General features: G+C 39.7%; 1 protein-coding gene across 4 annotated transcripts in view; it reads right to left on the bottom strand.

The window, feature by feature from the left end:
• Window positions 1-24,219, bottom strand: part of KLHL23 (kelch like family member 23) — a 37,987-nt gene that overhangs the window by 1,173 nt on the left and 12,595 nt on the right. For 3 of the 4 annotated variants that reach the window (XM_021076501.2, XM_021076500.2, XM_084999420.1), the window contains one exon: window positions 14,405-16,541. In XM_021076501.2, the coding sequence (XP_020932160.1) occupies window positions 16,231-16,541 (311 nt within the window). In that variant the 3' untranslated portion in view covers window positions 14,405-16,230. Of the gene's footprint in view, window positions 1-8,074; window positions 8,124-14,404; window positions 16,542-24,219 lie in introns of those variants that run through there. The other variant, XM_084999421.1, reaches the window with a different exon arrangement.

Raw genomic sequence — 24,219 nt, 5'->3', positions numbered from 1 at the left:
GTTGCCATATGCAGCAACTTGGATGGATCTAGGGGGTATTATGCTAAGTGAAATAAATCACAGAAAGACAAAGACTGTATGCTTTCACTTCTATGTGGAATCTATAAACAAATGAATAAATAAATCACAACAGAAATGGTTATAGATACAGAGAACAAACAGGTGGCTGCCAGAGTGGGGAGGTGTGGGGAGGAAAGAAATAGGTGAGGGATATTAAGAAGTACAAACTTCTAGTTGAAAAACAAATGAGTCACAGGCATGAAATATAAAGTGTAGGGAATATAGTCAATAAACATAACATCACTATGTTGTATAACAGGAAGTAACATAGTATTGTAGCTCAATTATACTTCAAAAACAGACTTGTAGAAAAAGAGAACAAATTTGGAATTACTAGAGGCATAGGGTGGGGGAAGAGGGAATTGGATGAAGCTGATCAAAAGGTACAAACTTCCAGGAGTTCCCATCGTGGCTCAGTGGTTAGCGAATCTGACTAGGAACCATGAGGTTGTGGGTTTGATCCCTGGCCCTGCTCAGTGGGTTAAGGATCCAGCGTTGCCGTGAGCTGTGGTGTAGGTTGCAGACGTGGCTCGGATCCCGCGTTGCTGTGGCTCTGTGGAAGGCCGGTGGCTACAGCTCGGAGTAGACCCCTAGACTGGGAACCTCCATGTGCTGTGGGTGTGGCCCTAGAAAAAGACAAAAAAAAAAAAAAAAAAAAAAGGTACAAACTTCCAGGAATAAAATAAATGAGTATAAGGACTAAGGGACATAATATGCAATATGATAAATACAATTAACATCCGTATGTTATGTATGAGACTTGCTGAGAGTAAATCATAGGAGTTCTCATCACCAAGAAAGAAGGTTTTTTTTTAATTTCTTTAAATTTGTATCTATATGAGATGATGGTCACTAAATTTATTGTGATAATTATTCCATGATGTACAAAAGTCAAACCATTATGCTGTACACCTTAATCTTAAACAGTACTATATATCACTTATATCACAATAAAACTGGGGAAAAAATGAACAACAAAAAAAGGAAAGTCATCCCTCCTTCCCCAGGGAGAAGCAAGGTGGGGACAGTAAACTAATAGAGCTACTTCTTCATAAAAGGACATAAGAGACTAGGGAAAAAAGTGTTCCCACTCTAACAAAGAACTCTTTTGGTTGAAAAGGATTTGCATTTATAGATCAATGGAACAGGACAGAAAGCACAGAAATAAACCCACACACTTATCATCAATTAACCCAAAGGACAAAGGAGGCAAGAATACACAATGGAGAAAAGACAGTTTCTTTAATAAGTGGTGCCATGGAAACTGGACAACTACATGCAAAAGAATGAAATTAGAGCATTCTCTAACACCATACACAAAAATAAACTCAAAATGGATTAAAGACCTAAATGTAAGACTGGATACTATTAAACTCCTAGAGGAAAACATAGGCAGAACACTCTTTGACAAATCATAGCAATATTTTTTTTGGATCTGTCTCCTAGAGTAATGGAAATAAAAGCAAAAATAAACAAATGGACCTAATTAAACTTAAATGCTTTTGTATAACAAAGGAAAAGACAAAATGAAAAGACAACCTGAAGGCTGGGAGAAAATATTTGCAAACGATGCTACTGACAAGGAAATAATTCCCAAAATATAGCAAGAGCTCATACAGCTTAAAAAAAAAAAAAAAGCAATCAAAAAAATGGGCAGAAGATCTAAATAGACATTTTTCCAAAGAAGACACACGGGCATATGAAAACATGCTCAATATTGCTAATTGCTAGAGAAATGCAAATCAAAACCATAATGAAGTATCACCTCACGCCAGTCAGAATGACCACCATTAAAAAGTCCACAATAGGACTTTGTTTCATCCATTCTATATATAATAGATTTCATACGCTATTACATATAGAAGGCTAACCTCCCACTCCATCCCTCCCTCAACCCTCTCCCACCTTGGTAACCACAAATCTATTCTCCATGTTCATGAAAACAACAAGGTCCTACTGTATAGCACAGACAACGATATTCAATATTCTAATGGTGGAAACAACCCAAATGTCCATCGACAGATGATTGGATTTGGAAGATGTGGTATATATACACAATGGAATACTACTCAGCCATAAAAAAGAATGACATAATGCCATTTGCAGCAACATGGATGGAACTAGAGAATCTCATACTGAGTGAAATGAGCCAGAAAGACAAAGACAAATACCATATGATATCACTTATAACTGGAATCTAATATCCAGCACAAATGAATATCTCCACAGAAAAGAAAATCATAGACTTGGAAAATAGACTTGTGGCTGCCCGATGGGAGAGGGAGGAAGTGGGAAGGATTGGAGCTTGGGGTTATCAGACACAACTTAGAATAGATTTACAAGGAGATCCTGCTGAATAGCATTGAGAACTATGTCTAGATACTCATGTTGCAACAGAAGAAAGGCTGGGGGAAAAATGTAATTGTAATGTATACATGTAAGGATAACATGACCCCCTTGCTTTACAGTGGGAAAATTAAAAAAAAAAAATTCTAATGGAACAGGATATTTTTTAAAAAGAATATACATGTGTATATACATATATTATATATATAACTGAATCATTCTGCTGTACAGTAGAAATTAACACATAAATTGAATATACTTCAATTTTTAAAAGTCTACATTAAAAAGTCTACAAATAATAAATGCTAGAGAGGGTGTGGAGAAAAAGGAACCCTTCTATTCTTGGTGAGAATGTAAATTGGCACAGACACTCAGGAGAAGAGTATGGAGAGTCCTTATAAAACTAAATAGAGAGTTACCATACAATCCTGCAATCCCACTCTTGGGCACCTATCTGGAGAAAACTCTAATTCAAAAATATATGTGCACCCCAATGTTCATAGCAGCACTATTTATTTATTTATTTATTTACTGTCTTTTTGCCATTTTCTTGGGCCGCTCCCATGACATATGGAGGTTCCCAGGCTAGGGGTCTAATCAGAGCCATAGCTACTGGCCTACGCCAGAGTCACAGCAACATGGGATCCAAGCCGCATCTGCAACTTACACCACAGCTCACAGCAACGCCAGATCCTCAACCCACTGAGCAAGGCCAGGGATCAAACCCACAACCTCATCGTTCCTAGTCAGATTGGTTAACTACTGCGCCACGACAGGAACTCCATAGCAGCACTATTTATAACAGTCAATACATGGAAGCAACGTAAGTGTCCACTGATAGATAAATGGATAAAGAAGATGTGGTATATATATGGTGTGTATATGTACATATATATATTCAGCTAAAAAAAGAATGAAACAATCCATTTGCAGCAACACAGATAGATTTTGGGATCATCATATTAAGCAATGTAAATCAGAGAAAGACAAATATTATATGATATCGCTTATACATATGAAATCTAAGAAAAGATATAAATGAATTTATTTACAAAACAGAAATAGATTCGCAGACATAGAAAACAAACTTATGGTTACCAACGGGGACGGTGGGGGTGGTGAGATAAATTAGGAGTTCAGGATTAACATATACACTTCTATATACAAAACAGGTAAATAAGAGTGGGATCAAAATAGCAGAGGAGGAGTTCCCATTGTGGCTCAGTGATTAATGAATCTGACTAGCATCCATGAGGACGAGGGTTTGATCCCTGGCCTCACTCAGTGGGTTAAGGATGTGGTGTTATCATGAGCTGTGGCGTAAATGACAGATGTGGCTTGGATCCAATGTTGCAGTGGCTCTGGTATAGGCTGTGGCTACAGCTCCAACTGGACTCCTAGCCTGGGAACCTCCATATGCTACAGGTGCGGCCCCAAAAAGACCAAAGAAAAAAAAATGGCAGAGGAGTAAGATATGGCATTCACCATCTCCCACAAACACGTTAAAAAACAAAAAAACAAAAACATCTACATGTTGAACAATCTAAAAAGAGCACCTACTGAATGCTGGCAGAAGACCTTAGACCTCCAAAAAGGGCTAGAAACCTCCTAATAACTGTGTAGAACAAAAGGGGGGAAAAAAACAAAGAGGGAAAAGAGGGAGAGAGAGAGAAGAGAAAAAAAAAATTAGGATGGGATCAGCACTTCTGAGAGGGAGCTGTGAAAGAGGAAAGGAATCTGCATCCTAGGAGGCCACCTAAATGATGGGGAGATCAGTGGGGATGGAGGGGGAACCACAAGACCTGGGAGAAAAGTCCAGCAGCCAGACTATGGAGGGCAAAGCAGAGAGTCACACAGACCATCTGTATCACCATCTGGGACACCACGGCCTGAGATGCTCAGGTAGGGGCTGGGTGCTGAGACTTAGGCTTTGGAGGTCAGAGGACTCGGGTTGGCTGTGTGGAGACATATGTGAGGGGGCACAGGAGCAGGGGGTCACAGGCTGAGAGAGGAGCACCACAGACCAGAGAGTGTGGGAGGTGGCCCAGGCCCACAGGAAAAGCAAGACACCATTGCTGGGGAGGGCTAGAGGAGGGAGACTGCCATAGGAATATCTTTCTCTGTGCACAGGTGGGCTCTTGGGCAGAGGGGCACCTCTTGCACAGGCTAGGGGCAGCAGGTGCAAACTGCTGCAGCCGTCTTGGACTCTAGAGGTGGGTGCAGCCCACCACCACTAGGGGTCTTGTGAACAGGCACCACCTGTGGCCTCAGTCACCTCAGTGGTCACCGCTGAGGAGGGCACTGCAACCAAGCACCACCCTTTGCCTTCACTCCCCTGGGAATGCACACATCCTGCTGTTGCCACTGACAAAGGCTCTGGGTGCTGCCTCCACCTCCCTGAAGGTCACTGCCACTGCCCAGCGCCCTGAAACCAGGAGCAGCCTGTGCCGCCACCTCCCCCTGGGTCCTTGCCACTGCCAAGGGCCCAGCAATCAGGCACTGGCTACCGGCCCTGCCTATTGCCTCCATCTCCCTGGAAACATGTCCAGGCCATACACTGGCACACCCACTTTCAAGGGGATAACAGCCTGTACACACTGAGGAAAGAAACAGCAACCAACCATATCAAAAGCAGCCCTCACGCAAAAAAAAAAAAAAAAAAAAAAAAAAAAAAAGCCCTCACAACCTACCCAGGGGCACTCTCACATATAAATAGCCCTCCAAAACTACAGTAGGTGGTCGTTCTCCCTAAACTCATGGAATAAGAAAAGTATAAGCAAGATGAAGAAGTATGGGAACCATTCCCAGTGAAAAGAACAGGATAATTCCACTGGAGGAGCAATGAAATAGACCTCTGCAGTTTAACAGTCACTGAGTTCAAAAAGTAGATAATAAAAATACTGAAGCAATTAAGAGCAGTTATGAACAGCAATGCAGATTACTTTAAAAAGAAACTAGAGGAGTTCCCGTCATGGCTCAGTGGTTAATGAATACAGCTTGGAACCATGAGGTTTTAGGTTCGATCCCTGGCCTTGCTCAGCGGGTTAAGGATCTGGTGTTTGTGTGAGCTGTGGTGTAGGTTGCAGACATGGCTCAGATCCCACATTGCTGTGGCTGTGGTGCAGGCCAGTGGCTACAGCTCAGATTAGAACTCTGATTAGAACCTCCATATGCCACAAGAGCAGCCCTAGAAAAGGCAAAAACAAAAGCAAAAACAAAAACAAAACAACAACTAGAAACTATAAGGAGGAGCCAAGAAAAATTACAAAATTCATTTGCAGAGACACAAGCTGAGTTAAAGGCATTGAAGAGCAGAATGAATCATGCAGAGGAACAAATAAGTGACTTGGTAGATAGAATAATGAAAATCACCCAATCAGGACAGCAGACAGAAAACCAAGTCAAAAAACATGAAAGCAATGTAAGAGATCTATGGGATAATATAGAGCAGGCCAATTGACACAAAATAGGGATTCCAGAAGGAGAAGAAAAAGAAAAGGGTATTGAAAATACATTTGATGAAATTATGGCTGAAAACTTTCCAAATATAAAGGAAACAGATATCAAGATACAGGAAGCACAGAGGGCCCCAAACAAGTTGAACCTAAACAGACCTAAACCAAGACATATTACAATAAAAGTGGCAAAAGTTAAAGACAAGGAGAAGATTCTGAAGGCAGCAAGAGAAAAACAAAGAGTTAATTATAAGGGAACCCCTATAAGGCTATTAGCTGATTTCTCTACAGAAACACTACAGGCCAGAAGAGAGTGGCAAGACATATTCAAAGTTCTAAAGGGGAAAATGTGCAGCCTAGAATACTCTATCCAGCAAGATTACCATTTAAAATATAAGGAGAAATAAAGAAATTCTCCCTCAAACAAAAATTAAAGAATACAGCAATACTAAACCCATTCTAAAAGAAATACTGAAAGGTCTCTTCTAAGTAGGAAAGAAGTAAGAAGTTATAGAATAGAAGAAATCACGATTGGAAAACAATCACTTAAATAAGCCCGTATACAGATCTAAAAGGGAAAAAAAAATCTATTTGTAAAAGCAATGATAAACACAAGGAATAGCAAAAGGATAAACATAATGATATAAAAAAAGGACATCAAAATCATAAGATGTGGGGAAGGAAAGTAAAAAAATCTACATAGACTCTTTTTTTTTTCTTTTTTTAAGAATGTGTTTGAGCCTATATGACTATCAGGCTAAAGCAAGTAGATATCAGAAGGGGTAACATACTTGAAAAACAGGGCAACTACAAATCAGAACTAAAAAATACCCTCACCAAAACTAAAAAGTAGAAGATACAGCATAAAATAAAAGGAAATCATCCAACCAAAAAAAAAAAGAAAGGAACAAAAGAGAAACACAGGAGTTCTTGTTATGGCTCAGCATGTTAAGAATCCGACTAGTATCCATAAGGATGCAGTTTTAATCCCTGGTCTCACTCAGTGGGTTAAGGATCTGGCATTGCTAAAAGCTGCAATGTAGTTTGCAGATGTGGCTCAGATCTGGCATTGCCATGGCTGTGGCATAGGCTGGCAGTTATATCTCCAATTCGACCCCTAGCACAGGAACTTCCATATACCATAGGTATGGCCTTAAAACAAAAACAAAAACAAAAGCAAAAAACAAGGAGAAACATAGAATCAACTGGAAAACATGCTTTAAAATGGCAACAAATACATATTTATCAATAATTACTTTAAATGTCAATGAACTCAATGCTCCAATCAAAAGACACAGTGGCAGACTGAATAATAAAACAAGAGCTATAATACACTGCCTACAAGAGACTCACCTTAGGGTAAAGGACACCTATAAATTGAAAGTGAGGTGATGGGAAAAGATACTTCATGCTAATGGAAAAGATAGGAAAGTGGGAATCACAATACCTATATCAGACAAAATAGACTTTAAAACAAAGGCCATAGGAGTTCCCGTCGTGGCTCAGTGGTTAACAAATCCAACTAGGAACCATGAGGTTGTGGGTTCAATCCCTAGCCTTGCTTAGTGGGTTAAGGATCCGGCGTTGCCGTGAGCTGTGATGTGGGTTGCAGATGTGGCTCAGATCCACATTGCTGTGGCTGTGGTGTAGGCCGGTGGCTACAGCTCCGAGTAGACCCCCTAGCTTGGAACCTCCATATGCTGCAGGAGCAGCCCAAGAAGCGGCAAAAAGACAATAAATAAATAAATAAATAAATAAATAAAAAAACAAAGGCCATAAAGAAAGATAAAGGACACTAATGATAAAAGTATCAATACAAGAAGAGGATATTATAGGAGTTCCCGCTATGGCTCAGTGGTTAATGAACCTGACTAGTATCCACGAGGATGCAGGTTCGATCCCTGGACTTGCTCAATGGGTTAAGGATCTGGCATTGATGTGAGCTGTGGTGTAGGTTGCAGACATGGCTCAGATCCTGCATTGCTGTAGCTGTGGCCAGTGGCTTCAGCTTCAATTGGACCCTTAGCCTGGGAACCTCCATATGCCATGGGTATCACCCTAAAAAGACAAAAAAAAAAAGAGGATATTACACTCATCAATATATATTCCCCTAATATAGGAGCACCCAAATACATACAACAAATATTAACAGACATTAAAGGAGAAATTGATGGGAATACAATAATAATAGAAGACTTTAACACCCCACTTACATCAATGGATAGATCCTCTAGGCAGAAAATCAATAAGGCAACAGGAATCCTAAATGACACAATATAACAGTTAGATTTAATTGATATTTTCAGGACATTACATCCAAAAAACCCAGAATATATATTCTTTACAAATGCACATGGAACATTCTCTAGGATCGACCACATACTAGGACACAAAACTAACCTCAACAAATTTAAGGGTAGAGAGAGCATTTCAACATCTTCTCTGACCACAATGGCATGAAACTAGAAATCCACCACAGGAAAAGAAATGAGAAAACACCAGTTACATGGAGACTAAACAACATGCTACTAAAAAAACAATGGGTCAATGAGGAAATCAAAAAGGAAATTAAGAAATAGCATGAGACAAATGACAATGAAAACATAACCATTCCAAATCTACGGGATGCCACAAAGGCAGTTCTCAGAGGGAAGTTTGTACCTTAGTCTTTTTGCTATTTCTTTGGGCCACTTCCGCGGCATGTGGAGGTTCCCAGGCTAGGGGTCGAATTGGAGCTGTAGCCACCGGCCTATGCCAGAGCCACAGCAACGCGGGATCCGAGCCGCGTCTGCAACCTACACCACAGCTCACGGCAACGCTGGATCGTCAACCCACTGAGCAAGGGCAGGGACCGAACCCGCAACCTCATGGTTCCTAGTTGGATTCGTTAACCACTGCGCCACGACGGGAACTCCTGGCAGAGACTCTTAATAGTCCCAGTATCCCTTTCCTCCTGTTTGAAAGAAGACTTTGAGCTTTTACCTGACCCTGTGGCTATCCATCTTTGTGTCTGTCTACAGCAGCACACATGCATGCTATTGGAGGGATTTTGACTTTATCTCTAAATGAACTGGGGGCGGGGATCACCACTGGGATCTGAATAGAGGAAAGACATGATCACAGTATCTTGTAGAATATATTGTTTCTGATGTCAGCAGGGATTTATCTGGTCATCAGGAAAGCCTGGTAAGTACAAGCAAGGCATTTCTTAAATAGAACTGAGTGCAAACTCTCCTCCAAGAAATGAACCAAAGCTCCTATACAAGTTGAGGAGACTAGGACAGTGGAGAACTCGTGGGCACCTCTCTTTTCCCTCAACTTAAATTCTTGTAAATGTTTGGTTTTTACAGACAGGGAGGGGGAAAGAAAAAAGGAGGTGACTGATGAGAAATTTTCTGATCCTGGATTTATGAGACAGGATGCTGTGCTGCTCCCACAGATATTTTGTTAACTTTTTGCAGTTGTTTTCTCATAAAACTTTGAGCTTCCTCATTGAAAAAAGATTTCAAAGCTTCAGCTTATCCATTGCAATGGCCAAGAACATTTTTATTTATAACTTATGGAATAAAAACATAGGTTCACAGAAGGCGGATGTCATTATGGAAAAATGCCAGTTAGAACTACTTTTCGAAATATTACAGGTGTGCAGATAAAAAAAACGCAAATAGGAAATACAGAGCCACAAAATGCACTGGAAGACTGAGGTTGTGTCCAGCCAAGACAATAAAGATAATTTATATTGAACAAAATTTTGGTTGAAACTTTCTAACAATTTCATAAACCAGGTATGTGTTGTGATTTTGGTGGGACTAAGGAAATGCTTGGACACATGGGGCTTCTGAACCATGGACAATTTCTGCCCCAAACCTTCTTAGAAAAGTATCTTCTTGTTTGAGAGACAAAGGTTATGGACTCTACCACCTTGCCTTCCTAAATTCTTTTGAAAGCAGAGGTAAAAAAAAGACAATAGACACACTAAGCCATTAACTTTGGGTTTCCATACTTACTTAACAACACTAGAAAATAATTTAATGTGCCTTTTGTGTTCATTGGACCTGCCATTAGGCCAACAGGGGTAAATGCTATCTGAAAAAGTCCTCTTATAAGCTATTGGGTGAGCCTCCAAAAATAAATGTCTTTTGCTAGAAATTGGAGGATGGAAAAGCAGAAAGATGCTCTAACGAGGACTGTACTTCAAAGACTTTTAAAAATTATGAAGAACAAAATCCTCTAAAACTTTTCTAATTTTTATGGCATGCTTAGAGTTCCTGGCTGGGATTCTGTCACCATTCTTTCCTTCTGTCTGATGTAGTCTCAGGTGGTAGTTGGCCTGTTTCAACCTTATCTTCCCACCCACTTTCTTCTTGGAATTGTGGAGAAGTCCAAAATTATTGAAAAATTTATACCCTGCTCATTGGTATTATTATTCTGAGAATGGTGTGTGTGTGCATGAGAGAGAGGGAGAGGGAGATGTGGAATAAAACAAGTGAGTTATAAAGTGATTTTGTAATTCTATTATCCCTGGTGTCTCTGAGAGCAAGAATACTTTCTGCGGGAAAAGAGACTGCAGATATTGGGATAGAAGAGATTAGGTAAATACCATGTGGTGCTTTTACCGTCTCGTGACAATACTTGAAACTTAAATTTTTTTTTTTTAATTGCTGTACTCAGCATACGAAAGTTCCCAGACCAGGAATTGAATCCAAGCCACTTCAGTTGTGGCTACACCATATCCTTTAACCCACTGTACTGGGCCAGGGATCAAACCTGAGCCTCCACAGCGACCCAAACTTCTGCAGCCGGATTCTTAACCTTCTGTGCCATAGCGGGAACTCCCTCCAGAATATTTTAACTCTATCCTTTTCTTCAGTATTTTTATTATGCATTTTAATTTCAGGACTAGAAACAATGAATAATCTAGCAGCAATAAGCATCCCTACTGTCCAGACTATGGTCTTTTTTTTTTTTTTTTATGGCTACAACCGCAGCATATGGAAGTTCCCAGGCTAGGGGTTGAATCAGAGCTACAGCTGCTGGCCACAGCCACAGTCACAGCAACACAGAATCCAAGTTGAGTTTTTGACCTACACTGCAGCTCATGGCATTGCTGGATCCTCAGCCCGCTGAGCAAGGCCAGGGATAGAACCCACATCTTCATGGATACTAGTCAGATTCATTTCCACTGCGCCACAATGGGAACTCTCCAGACTATGGTCTTGAAATAGCATTTTTTACCAAAAGAAATCAAGGGTTCTTGGAGAAATATCTGAGCTCTGAGGTGGGAAATGTACAAGATGAGCCAGGAGTATGCTGTCAAACTAGAGAACAAAGAAGCTATCAAAAACTATTGGGGCTGTGCCAAAAGAAATTGGAAAGCAATCTGCAAAGCCTTTCAAGGGCTCAAGATGATACATGGAACATCAATAAGAGTAACAGCGATGGATTAAAAGATGCTAAGTATATTTAAATTCATGAGTTCATAATGATTTAAAAAACAATAAATCTAATAACTCACCTTTGAAGTATGCTAATAACTATTAATTTTGCAAACTGGGACATAAAGTTAAGAGTCAAGCATTTATTCTCCCTTTATTTAACAAGCTATCACCTCTGGCTAAACAACTAGTAGGTAAAGAAAGGTCGCTCTCTCTTTTTTTTTAGGGCTGCACTTAAAGCACATGGAAGTTCCCAGGCTAGGGGTTGAATCAAAGCTACAGCTGCCAGTCTACATCACAGTCACAGCAATGCCAGATCCGAGCCTAGTCTGTGACCTACACCACAGCTCATGGCAACGCCGGACCCTTAACCCACTAAGTGAGGCCAGGGATCAAGCTCAAATCTTCATGGATACTAGTGGGGTTTTTTTTACCACTGAGCCACAATGGGAACTCTAAGAAAGGTTTCTCTTTATAGAAGTATTTCAACAAATACACCAAGAGAAGTTCCTGTTATGGTGCAGTGGAAACAAATCCGACTAGGAACCATGAGGTTTAGGGACTGAGCCCTGGCCTTGATCAGTTGGTTAAGGATCCAGTGTTGCCGTGAGCTGTGGTGTAGGTCACAGACGAAGCTCAGATCTGGCATTGATGTGGCTGTGCCATAGGCTAGCAGCTGTAGCTCTGATTCGACCCCTACCTGGGAACTTCCATATGTCATGGGTGCAGCCCTAAAAAGCAAAAAAAAAAAAAAAAAAAAAGTAAAACAAATACACCAAGAAGAGAGAGCACTGGAAATCACCATTTTACAATCCCTAATGAATTTAGGATCTGGGTATGGAGCACCTTTGGCTGTGAACATCAGAAAAAGACAATTATGTCTTCTGACGAACACACCACAACCTGTGAAGTAATTCTAAGAAAAAAAAAAATTAAACCTGAAGCTGATTAAGCTTCTGGCTCTAACTACCAACTTATAGGAAACAGAGGACAGAGGAACATGCTAAATTACACAACAGAAATGCAATCAATACAATCTTAACTTTGGGAAAGCAGAATAAATGATCTAGCTTCTTCAACAAATAAATTTCAAGGGGTTAAAAAAGGAGATGGGGAAACCCTAAACAAAATGAAAAGACAAGCCACAGAATGGGAGAAAATCTTTGCAAGTGAATCAACTGACAAGGGATTAATCTCCAAAATTTATAAACACCTTATGCAGCTCCATACCAAAAAAACAAACAACCCCATCAACAAATGGGCAGAAGATCTAAACAGACAGTTCTCCAAAGACATACAGATGGCTGAGAAACACATGAAAAGATGTTCAACATCACTCATTATTAGAGAAATGCAAATCAAAACCACTCTTGAGGTACCACCTTACACCAGCCAGAACTGCCATCATCAAAAAGTCTGCAGACAATAAGTGCTGGAGAGGGTGTGGAGAAAAAGAAACCCTAGTACACTATTGGTGGGATTGTAAATTGGTGCAACCACTGTGGAGAGCAGTATGGAGATTCCTCAGAGAACTAAAAATAGAACTACCATTTGATCTAGCAATCCCACTCCTGGGCATCTATCCAGAGAAAACCACAACTTGCAAAGACACATGTACTCTGATGTTCATTGAAGCACTATTTACAATAGCTAAGACATGGAAACAACCTAAATGACCATCGACAGAGGAGTGGATCAAGAAGATGCGGTACATATACATAGTGGAATATTACTCAGCCATTAAAAAGAATGAAATACCAACATTTTTTGCAACATGGATGGACCTAGAAACTATCATGTTAAGTGAAATCAGCCATACAATGAGACTCCAGCATCAAATGCTTTCACTGACATGTGGAATCTGAAAAAAGGACAGACAGAACTTCTTTGCAGAACAGATGCTGACTCACAGACATTGAAAAACTTATGGTCTCTGGAGGAGACAGTTTGGGGGGTGGGGGGATGTGCTTGGGCTGTGGGATGGAAATCCTGTGAAATTGGATTGTTATGATCATTATACAACCACAGATGTGATAAATTCATTTGAGTAATAAAAAAAAAAAAAAAAGAATCTGCCTGCAGTGGCTCAGGTTGATGCAGAGGCACAGGTTTAATCCCCAGCCCAGCACAGTAAGTTAAAGGATCTGGCGTTGCTGCAGCTGTGGTATAGGTCCTGGCTGCAGCTCAGATTCAGTCCCTGGCCCAGGAATTTCCATATGCTGCAAGTGTAGCCATAAATTTTTTTTTTTTTAAAGGAAAAAAAAAAGTATTCGGGGAACTCCCTTGTGGCCCAGCGGGTTAAGAGTCTACAGTCAGAAGTTCCCACTGTGGCTCAGCGGTAACAAACCCAACTAGTATCCATGAGGATGCGGTTCAATCCCTGGCCTTGCTCAGTGGGTTAAGGATCTGGCATTGGCATGAGCTGTGGTGTGGGTTGCAGATGAGGCTTGGATCTGGAGTTGCTGTGGCTGTGATATAGGCTGTCAGCTGCAGTAGCTCCCATTAGACCCCTAGCCTGGGAACCTTAATAGGCTGTAGTGTGGCCCTGGAAAAAAAAAAAAAAAGAATCCACCACTATCACTGCTGTGGTTCTCTTTATGGCTGTGGCACAGGTTCAACCCCTGCCCCAGGAAATTCCACATGCTGCAGGTACAACCTTAAAAAAAAAAAAAAAAAACAACTTCAGATACACAAATGAAATGCTAGACCTTGACAATACTAAGAATAAGATAGGATCCATGATCTCAAACCAAGAGACATAATATGCACATACAAATGACAAATTCTTTATATGTGACGAGGGGAGTGTTACTGTGGCTGAAACACAGGAAAGAATTCCCAGAAGGTAGACTTCAGTCAGGATTTTATAGGACCTAGATAAGCTAAAAGGAGCAGAAGGTGATTACAACTATTCTTACCTATTCATAAAACAGATCTCTGAAGCACTATTGGGTAACATACTATTGATTCAGCATTAAATGGAACTGACCTTGAGAGCAATAAAACAGTCCATAATTCAATTATAAATTGAAATAGTCTATAATTCATTTGTTTCAGTAATTCAGAAATTCAACTGTCTTCAACTCAACTGGACCAAATTCAAGCAGCTTTACCATGTATACAGCAATTTCTTTATTTTTACTGAAAATACAAAGCAATATTAAAGAAAAACACTTAAATAAATTAAAATCATCCCATTCACCCCTACACTAACACAATGAATTTCAGTTCTGCATACTGCCTTCCACATGCATTTTACAGTCACAATGATAGTGTGCATATCATTTTGTATTGTGCTTATTTTACTCATCATATCACAGACATGTCCATGTTCCTACACAGTCTTCCAAATAATTATTTTAATAGCAGTATAAGACTTCACTCTTTCTACTAGCCCACTTTCTTCTTTGACATTTAGGTTATTTCCAATTTTTTGCTATTATAAATACTGCAGACATAAACAACCTCATTCATTTTCCATTCTGTTTGTTTTGTTTTTATATTATTCTTTAGATTACAAATTCAGGAGTAGAATATGAAGCAAAGACATCATTGTTTTGTGGCTCTTTCTATGTAGTACCATATTGTATTCCTGAAGGGTTCTATCTATTTTTAAAAAATGCCTTCTGAAATGAATGCATTAGACAGGTTCTTTCTAAAATTAAACATACAAACAAACCAAAAACCCCAGAAGCATCAGGCAAATTTAAACTTACATATTCAAAGTTAAAAATAATCACTATCTCTTTAAAAAATGAAGAGGGTGGGGAGATGATCTAACAGATTTACTCAAAGTTCAGATGAATTAACCTAAGCAATGCTTCCCAACTTTTCTCAAGTTATGGCAAACATGGAAAGTGATACGGTCTGCACACTGGAGAAAATGGACAGGCATGTTTCTGGCCCAGAAGCTCCAGCCATCCAGGCCACCCCAAGAGTTGTGGGGATCCATATCCAGGCAGATCTATGACCCCAAGTGCCAGTGTACATGGGAAGGGCACCTCTAATTGAATAGAGGTTAAGTGACTCCATCCAATGTTACAAATGAATTCAAATTTCTTTTCCTCAATGTATTTTTTACTATATCACGACTGTTCTATATGCTTTCTGGCTCTACAATTCAATTTCATATGCAGACATGTATTCATACTTATGAATAAAGAACATTTTTCTAACATGCTTCAACTAAAGACACCTAAACCAGCAATTTACATCAATGCTGAAATTAAAAATAGATTTAAGGATCAGCAAATGTTCAACTATTTTCTCTGCAATTTTTCAGATTTTTCCATTCTCTTTAATTTAGTCTGTAAACTCTGAACAGTAATAATCTTTGCACAGTATCTTGTATATCTCTGGTAGTCAGTAAATAAGGAATAATTACAATAAATAGTACACGCTACAAAGGAAAAAAAAAAACTAGATTTAAGTCCACATTCTAAATAATGCTAAAGGTGACAAAAATTTTAAGTATTGATTCTTTAGAGGTAGAGAAGATTCCCTCCTTATATTGCAAATTCCTTGTTACTCATGGAAGCTTAATGTACACTATCTATTACATTACAGGGCTATAAGAGACATTTCATTCTACAGAATGATTTTGACCTACACCCAGTGTTGATGCTATTAGGAGAAAAAAAATTCACCACAAAGGCAATTCACCTTTTGCCAAGTGTCTGATGTTCCAAATCATCTTTGATAGGCAAAGATTATAGATTTTAACCCCACTGATTCAACTGTAAGTATACATAAGATTTTTCTGGACCATTAATCATTGGATAGGGGTGTAGAGTGGAGGTTAGGAACAGGAATGTACCTGTTAAGTGCCAGTCCACAAAAACAAGTAAGAGACTCCAAACCCTACATTTCCCTTTTTTTTTTTTTCCTACACCCTGAAACAGTGACTACCTACTTGGTCATCTCTATGGATTTAATCAGACATTATACACACAAACGCACCCATGTGAACGCATGGCACTTGGAAGATTACCCACTATTTCCCACTTATTAAGATCTGGATCATATTTCTCAATGCTCTGAAGATATGTTCCCTTCGAGTAGGAATACCCCCCAGTGACATAAATACATCCATTCATGATGACGGCCCCACACTCCATCCTCCTTTCCATCATGGGAGCGATCTCTCTCCATTCATTTTGTTCAGGGTCATAGCATTCTGTGATTGTAGTTTGTCCACCAACTAGATAGAGCTTATTTTCAAATGGAACTGAACACAATCCATATTCTAGTAAAAAGAAAAAAAAAAGCACATTTTTATTAGAATAACAAACAAAAGAGACCTTAGGGTGGTGATGGAATAATGCTTTACAATTTAGCTAGCATACAGGAGTTCCCTTCGTGGTTCAGAAGTTAATGAATCCAACTAGGGATCCAGGAGGACGCAGGGATCCTGGCCTCACTCAGTGGGTTAAGGATCTAGCATATGCCATGAGCTGTGGTGTGGGTCGCAGATGCAGCTCAGATCCTGTGTTGCCATGGCGTAGGCCGGCAGCTACAGCTCCAATTTGACCCCTGGTCTAGGAACTTCCACATGCCATGGGTGCAGCCATAAAACAGCACAAGAGAGAAAAAAAAAGAACAATTTAGCATACAAAAACAGGGTAGTTTCGACATTGTTCCAGCACACACTTTACCAACCACAACACTGAGCCTTCAAATCCATTCCCAATCACTGGGTTCAAGATCACCTGTTCCTGCCACTGTCTTTCAGGTTATCCTTATGCTGCTGGCTTTGCAGGACGCTGGAAGGAGCTCATCCTGGGACGGCTACCCTTCTGGGAATTTCCCAGCACAGGCACCTTTCACTCTACACTGTATATAAAAGGTGGCAGCAGTAGAGTCCCTCTGCCATGGAGACGTCCTAAGTAATCAGCGTAGGTTCCCTCTGGTCTTAGCAGCTAATCTATGAGTATCTGCTGCCATAGGTGCCATGTGGATTACTTTGCTTGCCTCTCTCACACGTCTGGTCAAGGCAAGGACACAGGAAGTTAGAGAAACACAAGCTAGTTTGATGAGAGACAACAGTCTATGATCTTAAGAAGCTGTGAAAGGTGCTCAAAGGCAGGGGGCTGCCATGTGAGGTCTGTGTCCTGATGCTGGGAGTCCACCTTTCCAGGGTCAGCCTTCCAGGCTGTTCTGATTTTTCCATTTTATCTCCCCCTCCACATCCAAACATGCTGTCTCTTCAAGGCACCAGGATCTTTGGCAGCTTCACTTCCTCTCCCTTCTTCCCAAGGCTGTGACTAGAGCGAGGCACATGCCGAGAGCACAAAACATTAGGATCTTCCTCTCTAAGTGACTCCTTCAATTCTGTGCCTCAAGCGTCCCACTTGCCTCACCCTGGCCCCAGCCCTGTTTCTTCCACACCCTCAGTTTTAACATCACTCCCAGCCTGTGAGTTCATTCTCTGGGAACATCAACCTTAAGATTACACTTCAATACTTTTAGCTGCAGACCTGAAGGAAGAGCAGGATTTGTCAGTGTCACGAATATTACAGGAAACAAAAGAATATTTAGCTCGCCATTGCTGAGCTGTTCTGTCTGGAAGTCTCTTCTTTCCCCAGGTCTTTGCACAGCTGCCTTCTTCTGGTCATTCAGTTCTCATCTTACTGTCACCTCCTTGGAGGGGCTTCCTGGATCATCCAACCTAAAGGAGCTAGTCAGGCATCTCTACCACATCACCCTATTTTAATTCTCTCCGAAGCTCTTCTCATGACTTGATATGTTTCTTGTTTCTCATCTCTCTCTTCCTTCTAACAGTGCAGGAACTATGTCCTGCCCACCACTCCACTCCCAAGTGGAGGAAGGACGGCAAGTGTCTGGCACCTTGTAAGGACTCAATAGATGTTTGCTGGAACAATGAATGAACTGTATCTTGCACACTCTGTGACCAAATATGCATTCCCATTACTTTGTAGAAGAAAAGCTTATAAGCCCTTCTTTAGAAAGAATGTACGATCAAAAATGTGATTTCCCCTTTAAGTAGGGAAAACAAATTCTTAACAGTAAAGTTCTAGCTATTTAGGTTTCAAAGTCTAAGAAAAAGTCTGAGAAGATTGGTATTTCTGCTTTGAGTGCACATATTATCATTCTTGTTTCTAACATTCAAGAAAATAAGAATTCTCCCACACTTGAAAAACCCATTTATTACTTTCCAGTTATATACATGCAGGATTTTTTTTTTCTTTTTTGGCTGCACTCACAATATATGAAAATTCCCAGGCTAGGGACTGAATCCAAGCCACATTTATGACCTATGCCACAGCTGCAGCAATGCCAGACCCTTAACCCACTGCACCACAGTGGGAACTCCTACATGCAGAATTTTTATAGGATTCAGTTGTTCTAAGTACTTGTGACACATTGTTTATATATATAAATTATATGAATCATTCCATCGAATGGTTATTGTGAAAATTAATGACAATTCCAAAATTTTATCAGGTGGTATAAGTGATTCAACAATGAGCTGATTAGGCTTTTCTTAAATTATTCAAAACTTACAAAAATTCCTCCATTTATGACTCATGTTAAAAGAGGTATCTCAATCTTTCTATAGCAATAAGTGTTTAAAATAAAGTGATTCCTGGGAGTTCCTGTCATGGTTCAGTGGTTAACGAACCTCGCCCAACTAGTATCCATGAGGACCAGGGTTTGATCCCTGACCTCGCTCAGTGGGTTAAGGATCTAGTGTTGCCATAAGCTGTGGTGTAGGCTGCAGACATGGCTTAGATGTGGAGTTGCTGTGTTGTGGTATAGGTTGGCAGCAACAGCTCCGATTCAACTCTTAGATTAGAACCTCCATATGCCATGGGTGCAGCCCTAAAAAGACAAAAAAAAAAAAAAAAAAAAAAAAAAAAAGTGATTCCTGGGCTCTCTATTCTGGTCCATTGATCCACATGTCTGTTTTTGGTCCCAGCCAAACTGTTTTGATTACTCCCATTTTGTAGTGTAGCCTAAAGCCAGGGAGCTTGATTCCTCCAGCTCTGTTCTTCTCTCTCAAGATTGTTCACTAGCTGAGGTCTTTTGTATTTCCATACAAATTTAAATTTATTTATTTATTTTATTTTTTTTTTGCTTTATAGGGCTGCACCCTGTGGCATATGGAAGTTTTCAGGCTCAACCCACTGATTGAATCCAGGGATTGAACCCACATCCTCATGGACACTAGTTGGATTTGTTTCCGCTGAGCAACAATAGGAATTCCCAAATTTTAAAATTATTTGTTCTAGTTCCATTAAAAAATTCCCTTGGTATTTTGATAGGGACTGCACTGAACCTGTAGATTGACTTGGGTAGTATGCTCATTTTAACAATATTAACTTTTCCAATCCATGAACACAGTATATTTTTCCATCTATTTGTGTTGACTTTAGTCTCTTTCATGAGTGTCTAACAGGTTGTTTTTTTTGTTTTTTTTTGTTTTTTTGTCTTATTGCCTTTTCTAGGGCTGCTCCTTCGGCATATGGAGGTTCCCAGACTAGGGATCTAATCGGGGCTATAGCCACTGGCCTATGCCACAGCCACAACAATGTGGGATCCGAGCCGCGTCTGCAACCTACACCACAGCTCACGGCAATGCCGGATCCTTAACCCACTGAGCAAGGCCAGGGATCAAACCCACAACCTCGTGGTTCCTAGTCAGTTTCATTAACCACTGAGCCACGACAGGAACTCCCTGCAGTTTTTTAAGTATAGGTATTTTACTTTCTTAAGTAGGTTTTTTCCTAGGTATTTTATTCTTTTTGATGCAATGGTAAATAGGATTGTTGCCCTCATTTCTCTTTCTGATAGTTTGTTGTTAGTTTATAGAAATGCAACAACTGTCTGACATCAACCTCATGAATATTTTCTCAGGTCAGTCTCCCAAAGCAACAGAAATAAGAGCAAAAATAAACCAATGGGATCTCATCAAACTGAAAAGCTTTTGCACAGCAAAGGAAACCAAAAAGAAAACAAAAAGACAACTTACAGAATGGCAGAAAATAGTTTCAAATGATGCAACCGACAAGGGCTTAATCTCCAGAATATACAAGCAACTTATACAACTCAACAGCAAAAAAGCCAACAACCCAATAGAAAAATGGGCAAAAGACCTGAAGAGACTGTTCTCCAAGGAAGATACACAGAAGGCCAACAAGCACATGAAAAAATGCTCAACATCGCGGATTATAAGAGAAATGCAAATCAAAACTACCATGAGATACCACCTCACACCAGTCAGAAAGGCCATCATTAATAAGTTCACAAATAACAAGTGCTGGAGGGGCTGTGGAGAAAAGGGAACCCTCCTGCACTGCTGGTGGGAATGTAAGCTGGTACAGGCACTATGGAGAACAGTTTGGAGATACCTTAGAAAATCATACATAGAACTTCCATATGACCCCGCAATCCCACTCTTGGACATATATCTGGACAAAACTCTACTTAAAAGAGACACATGCACCTATACATTCATTGCAGCCCTATTCACAATAGCCAGGACATGGAAACAACCCAAATGTCCATCGACAGATGACTGGATTCGGAAGATGTGGTATATATACACAATGGAATACTATTCAGCCATAAAAAAGAACAACATAATGCCATTTGCAGCACCATGGATGAAACTAGAGACTCTCATACTGAGTGAAATGAGTCAGAAAGACAAAGACAAATACCATATGATATCACTTATAACTGGAATCTAATATATAGCACAAATGAACCTTTCCACAGAAAAGAAAATCATGGACTTGGGGAATAGACTTGTGGCTACCCGGGGGGAGAGGGAGGAAATGGGAGGGATAGGGAGCTTGGGGTTATTGGATACAACTTGGAATGGATTTACAAGGAGATCCTGCCGAGTAGCACCGAGAACTATCTCTAGATGCCTATATTGCAACAGAACAAAGGGTGGGGGAAAAATGTATACATGTAAGAGTAACTTGGTCCCCATGCTGTACAGTGGAAAAAAATTAAAATAATAAAACAAGAAAAAAATAAAAAATAAAAATACATGAAAAATAAAATAAAATAAAATAAAAGCAACAGATTTCTGTATATTAAAGTTGTATCCTTATGGTCAATTTCTGTATATTAAAGTTGTACCCTTATGGTCAAAGGAGGCAAGAGTATATAATAGAGAAAGACAGTCTCTTCAACAAGTGGTGCTAAGAAAACTGGACAGCTATGTGTAAGAGAATGAAATTACACACAATATACAAAAATAAACTCAAAATAGATAAAAGACCTAAATGTAAGACAAGAAACCGTAAAACTCCTAGAAGAAAATATAGGTAGAACACTCTGACATAAATTGTAGCAGTAATTTTGGATCCTCCTCCTAAAGCAAAAGAAATAAAAGCAAAAATAAACAAATGGGACCTCATTAGAATTAAAAGCTTTTGCACAGCAAAGGAAACCACTGATAAAATGAAAAGACAACTTAATAAATGCAAGAAAATATTTGCTAATGATATGACCGATGAGTTAGTACCAAAATACATAAAGAGCCTCTACAACTTAACATCAAAAAAATAAACAACCTGATTAAAAATGGGCAGAAGACCTGAATAGACATTTTTCCAAAGCAGACATACAGATGGCTAACAGGCATGTGAAAAGATGATTAACATTTCTAATTATCAGGGAAGTGCAAATTAATACCACAATGAGATATCACTCTACACCTGCCAGAATGGCTATCATCAAAAAGACCACAAACAGCAAATATTGGTGAAAACGGGGAGAAAAGGGAACCTTCATACACTGTTGGTGGGAAGGTAAACTGTTGTAGCCATTGTGGAAAAGAGTATGGCAGTTTCTCAAAAAGTTAAAAATAGAACTACCATATGATATGGTATTTTCACTACTGGGAATACACTATTCAAAAAGATACATGCACCTCAGTGTCCATATTAGCATTATTAACAAATTTCCAAGACACAGAAGCAATCTAAGTGCCTGTCAACAGATGAACGGATAAAGAGGATGTAGTATATATTTACAATGGAATACTACTCAGCTATGAAAAAGAATGAACGTTTGCCACTTGCAATAACATGAATGGACCTGCAGGGCATTATGCTTAATGAAGTAAGTCAGACAGAGAAAGAAAAATACTATATGATGTCACTTATACGTGGAATATAAAAAATACAACAAACTACTGAATCTAACATAAAAGAATCAGACTCACAGATACATAGAACAAACTAGTGGTTACCAGTGGGAAGGCAGGTAGGAGGAAAATAGAGGTGAAGAAGTGGGAGGTACAAAATACTGGGTGTAAGATAGGCTCAAGGGTGTATTGTACAACATGGGGAATATAGTTAATATTTTATAGCTCTAGGAGTTCCCATCATGGCTCAGAGGGAACGAATCCGACTAGGAACCATGAGGTTACAGGTTCAATCCCTGGCCTTGCTCAGTGGGTTAAGGATCCAGTGTTGCCATGAGCTGTGGTGTAGGTTGCAGACACAACTCGGATCTGGCATTGCTGTGGCTCTGGCATAGGCCAGCAGCTGTAGCTCTGATTAGACCCCTAGCCTGGGAACCTCCACATGCTTTGGGTGCGTCCCTGAAAAGACAAAAGACAAAAAAAAAAAAAATTCATAACTCTAAATGGAAAATAATCTTCAAGAACTGTATAAAATAAAGACATTTTTAGATTGAAAAAAAGCACACAGGAGTTCCCTGGTGGCTCAGAGGGTTAAGCGTCCAGTGTTGTCACTGCAATGGCTTGGGTTACTGGTGTGGTGCAGGTTCAGTCCCTCACTTGGGAACTTCTACATGCTATTGGTGTGGTCAAAAAAAGGAAAGAGACTCACAGATATCAGATATAAAGAACAAGCTAGTAGTTATCACTGGGGGTGGGGCAAGATCAGGGTAGAAGTTATGAGGTATCAACTATTACATATAAAATAAACAAGCTACAAGGATATATTATATAACACAGGGAATATGGCTAATATTTCATAGTAACTATAAATGGAGCATAACCTTAAAATTCTAAGTCACTATGCTGTACACTTATAACAGATAATATTGTACATCAACTATCTCAATTTTTTAAAAGTATAAAAATAAAGTGATTCCTGGCAGTTTTCACTTGTTATCCACAACATAATGTTCTGTTTTGGTTGACAGAAACCTCCTCAGCTTTTTTTTGCTGGCCACTCTACAAAGGTACTAAAGCTAAGGGACTGTCTTGTTTATTGAGCTCCCAGCTCAGCATACAACCTGTATGAAGTACTTGGCAAATATCTGTTGGACAAACAAATGACTGAACAATTTCAAATCAAGCATGAGAATGGCACCATCTGTCCCCGCTCAAGGAGTTTACACACAAATACTCACTATAAATACACAGAAGTCTGTATCCAGTGTCATATAAGTGATAGGAACAAAGCCATGTGGGGATTCAGAGACAACCACAATATTTGCAGGAATTCAATATCCACTGAAATGCTTTAAAATTTTTGCCAAAGATTTGTTTCTCACTGAAAAGACCTGTAAAGCTTACCTAATCTAACTTCCTCATTTTGCTGGAAAATAAAACCCAACAGCTTAAGCTGCTCCAGATTAGAGAAGTGAATAAATGGTAGAGCCAGGAAAGAATGCTCTGCCCACAGGACACAACTCCCCACGATTGTTCTTCATCACTTGCTGCTTCTTCCAGCTTCTTCACGCACTCTTCTTTCTCAGCTCATCTTTAACTAATGATGTCTCTCAAAGTTCTGCTTCTAGCTGTGTTGTTGGTCCCACCCTCCCAAAGTATCTCATTCACCTCCACACAGAGCCATCATCTCTAAGCAAACAACTCTGTATTTAGCCACATTTTTTTCTCCTGAGCTTCAGAACCACACTTCCCATTGCTTCTGGGTTATCTAAATAGTCTTTCACATTTAACTACAAAG

This window comes from Sus scrofa, chromosome 15, assembly GCF_054392235.1.
Source record: "Sus scrofa isolate SSC_HxYL_T2T_F1_AM1 chromosome 15, Sscrofa_HxYL_maternal_Yorkshire_Landrace_v2.0, whole genome shotgun sequence".
NCBI classification, from domain to species: domain Eukaryota; kingdom Metazoa; phylum Chordata; class Mammalia; order Artiodactyla; family Suidae; genus Sus; species Sus scrofa.
This window is presented reverse-complemented; position numbering and strand designations above follow the sequence as displayed.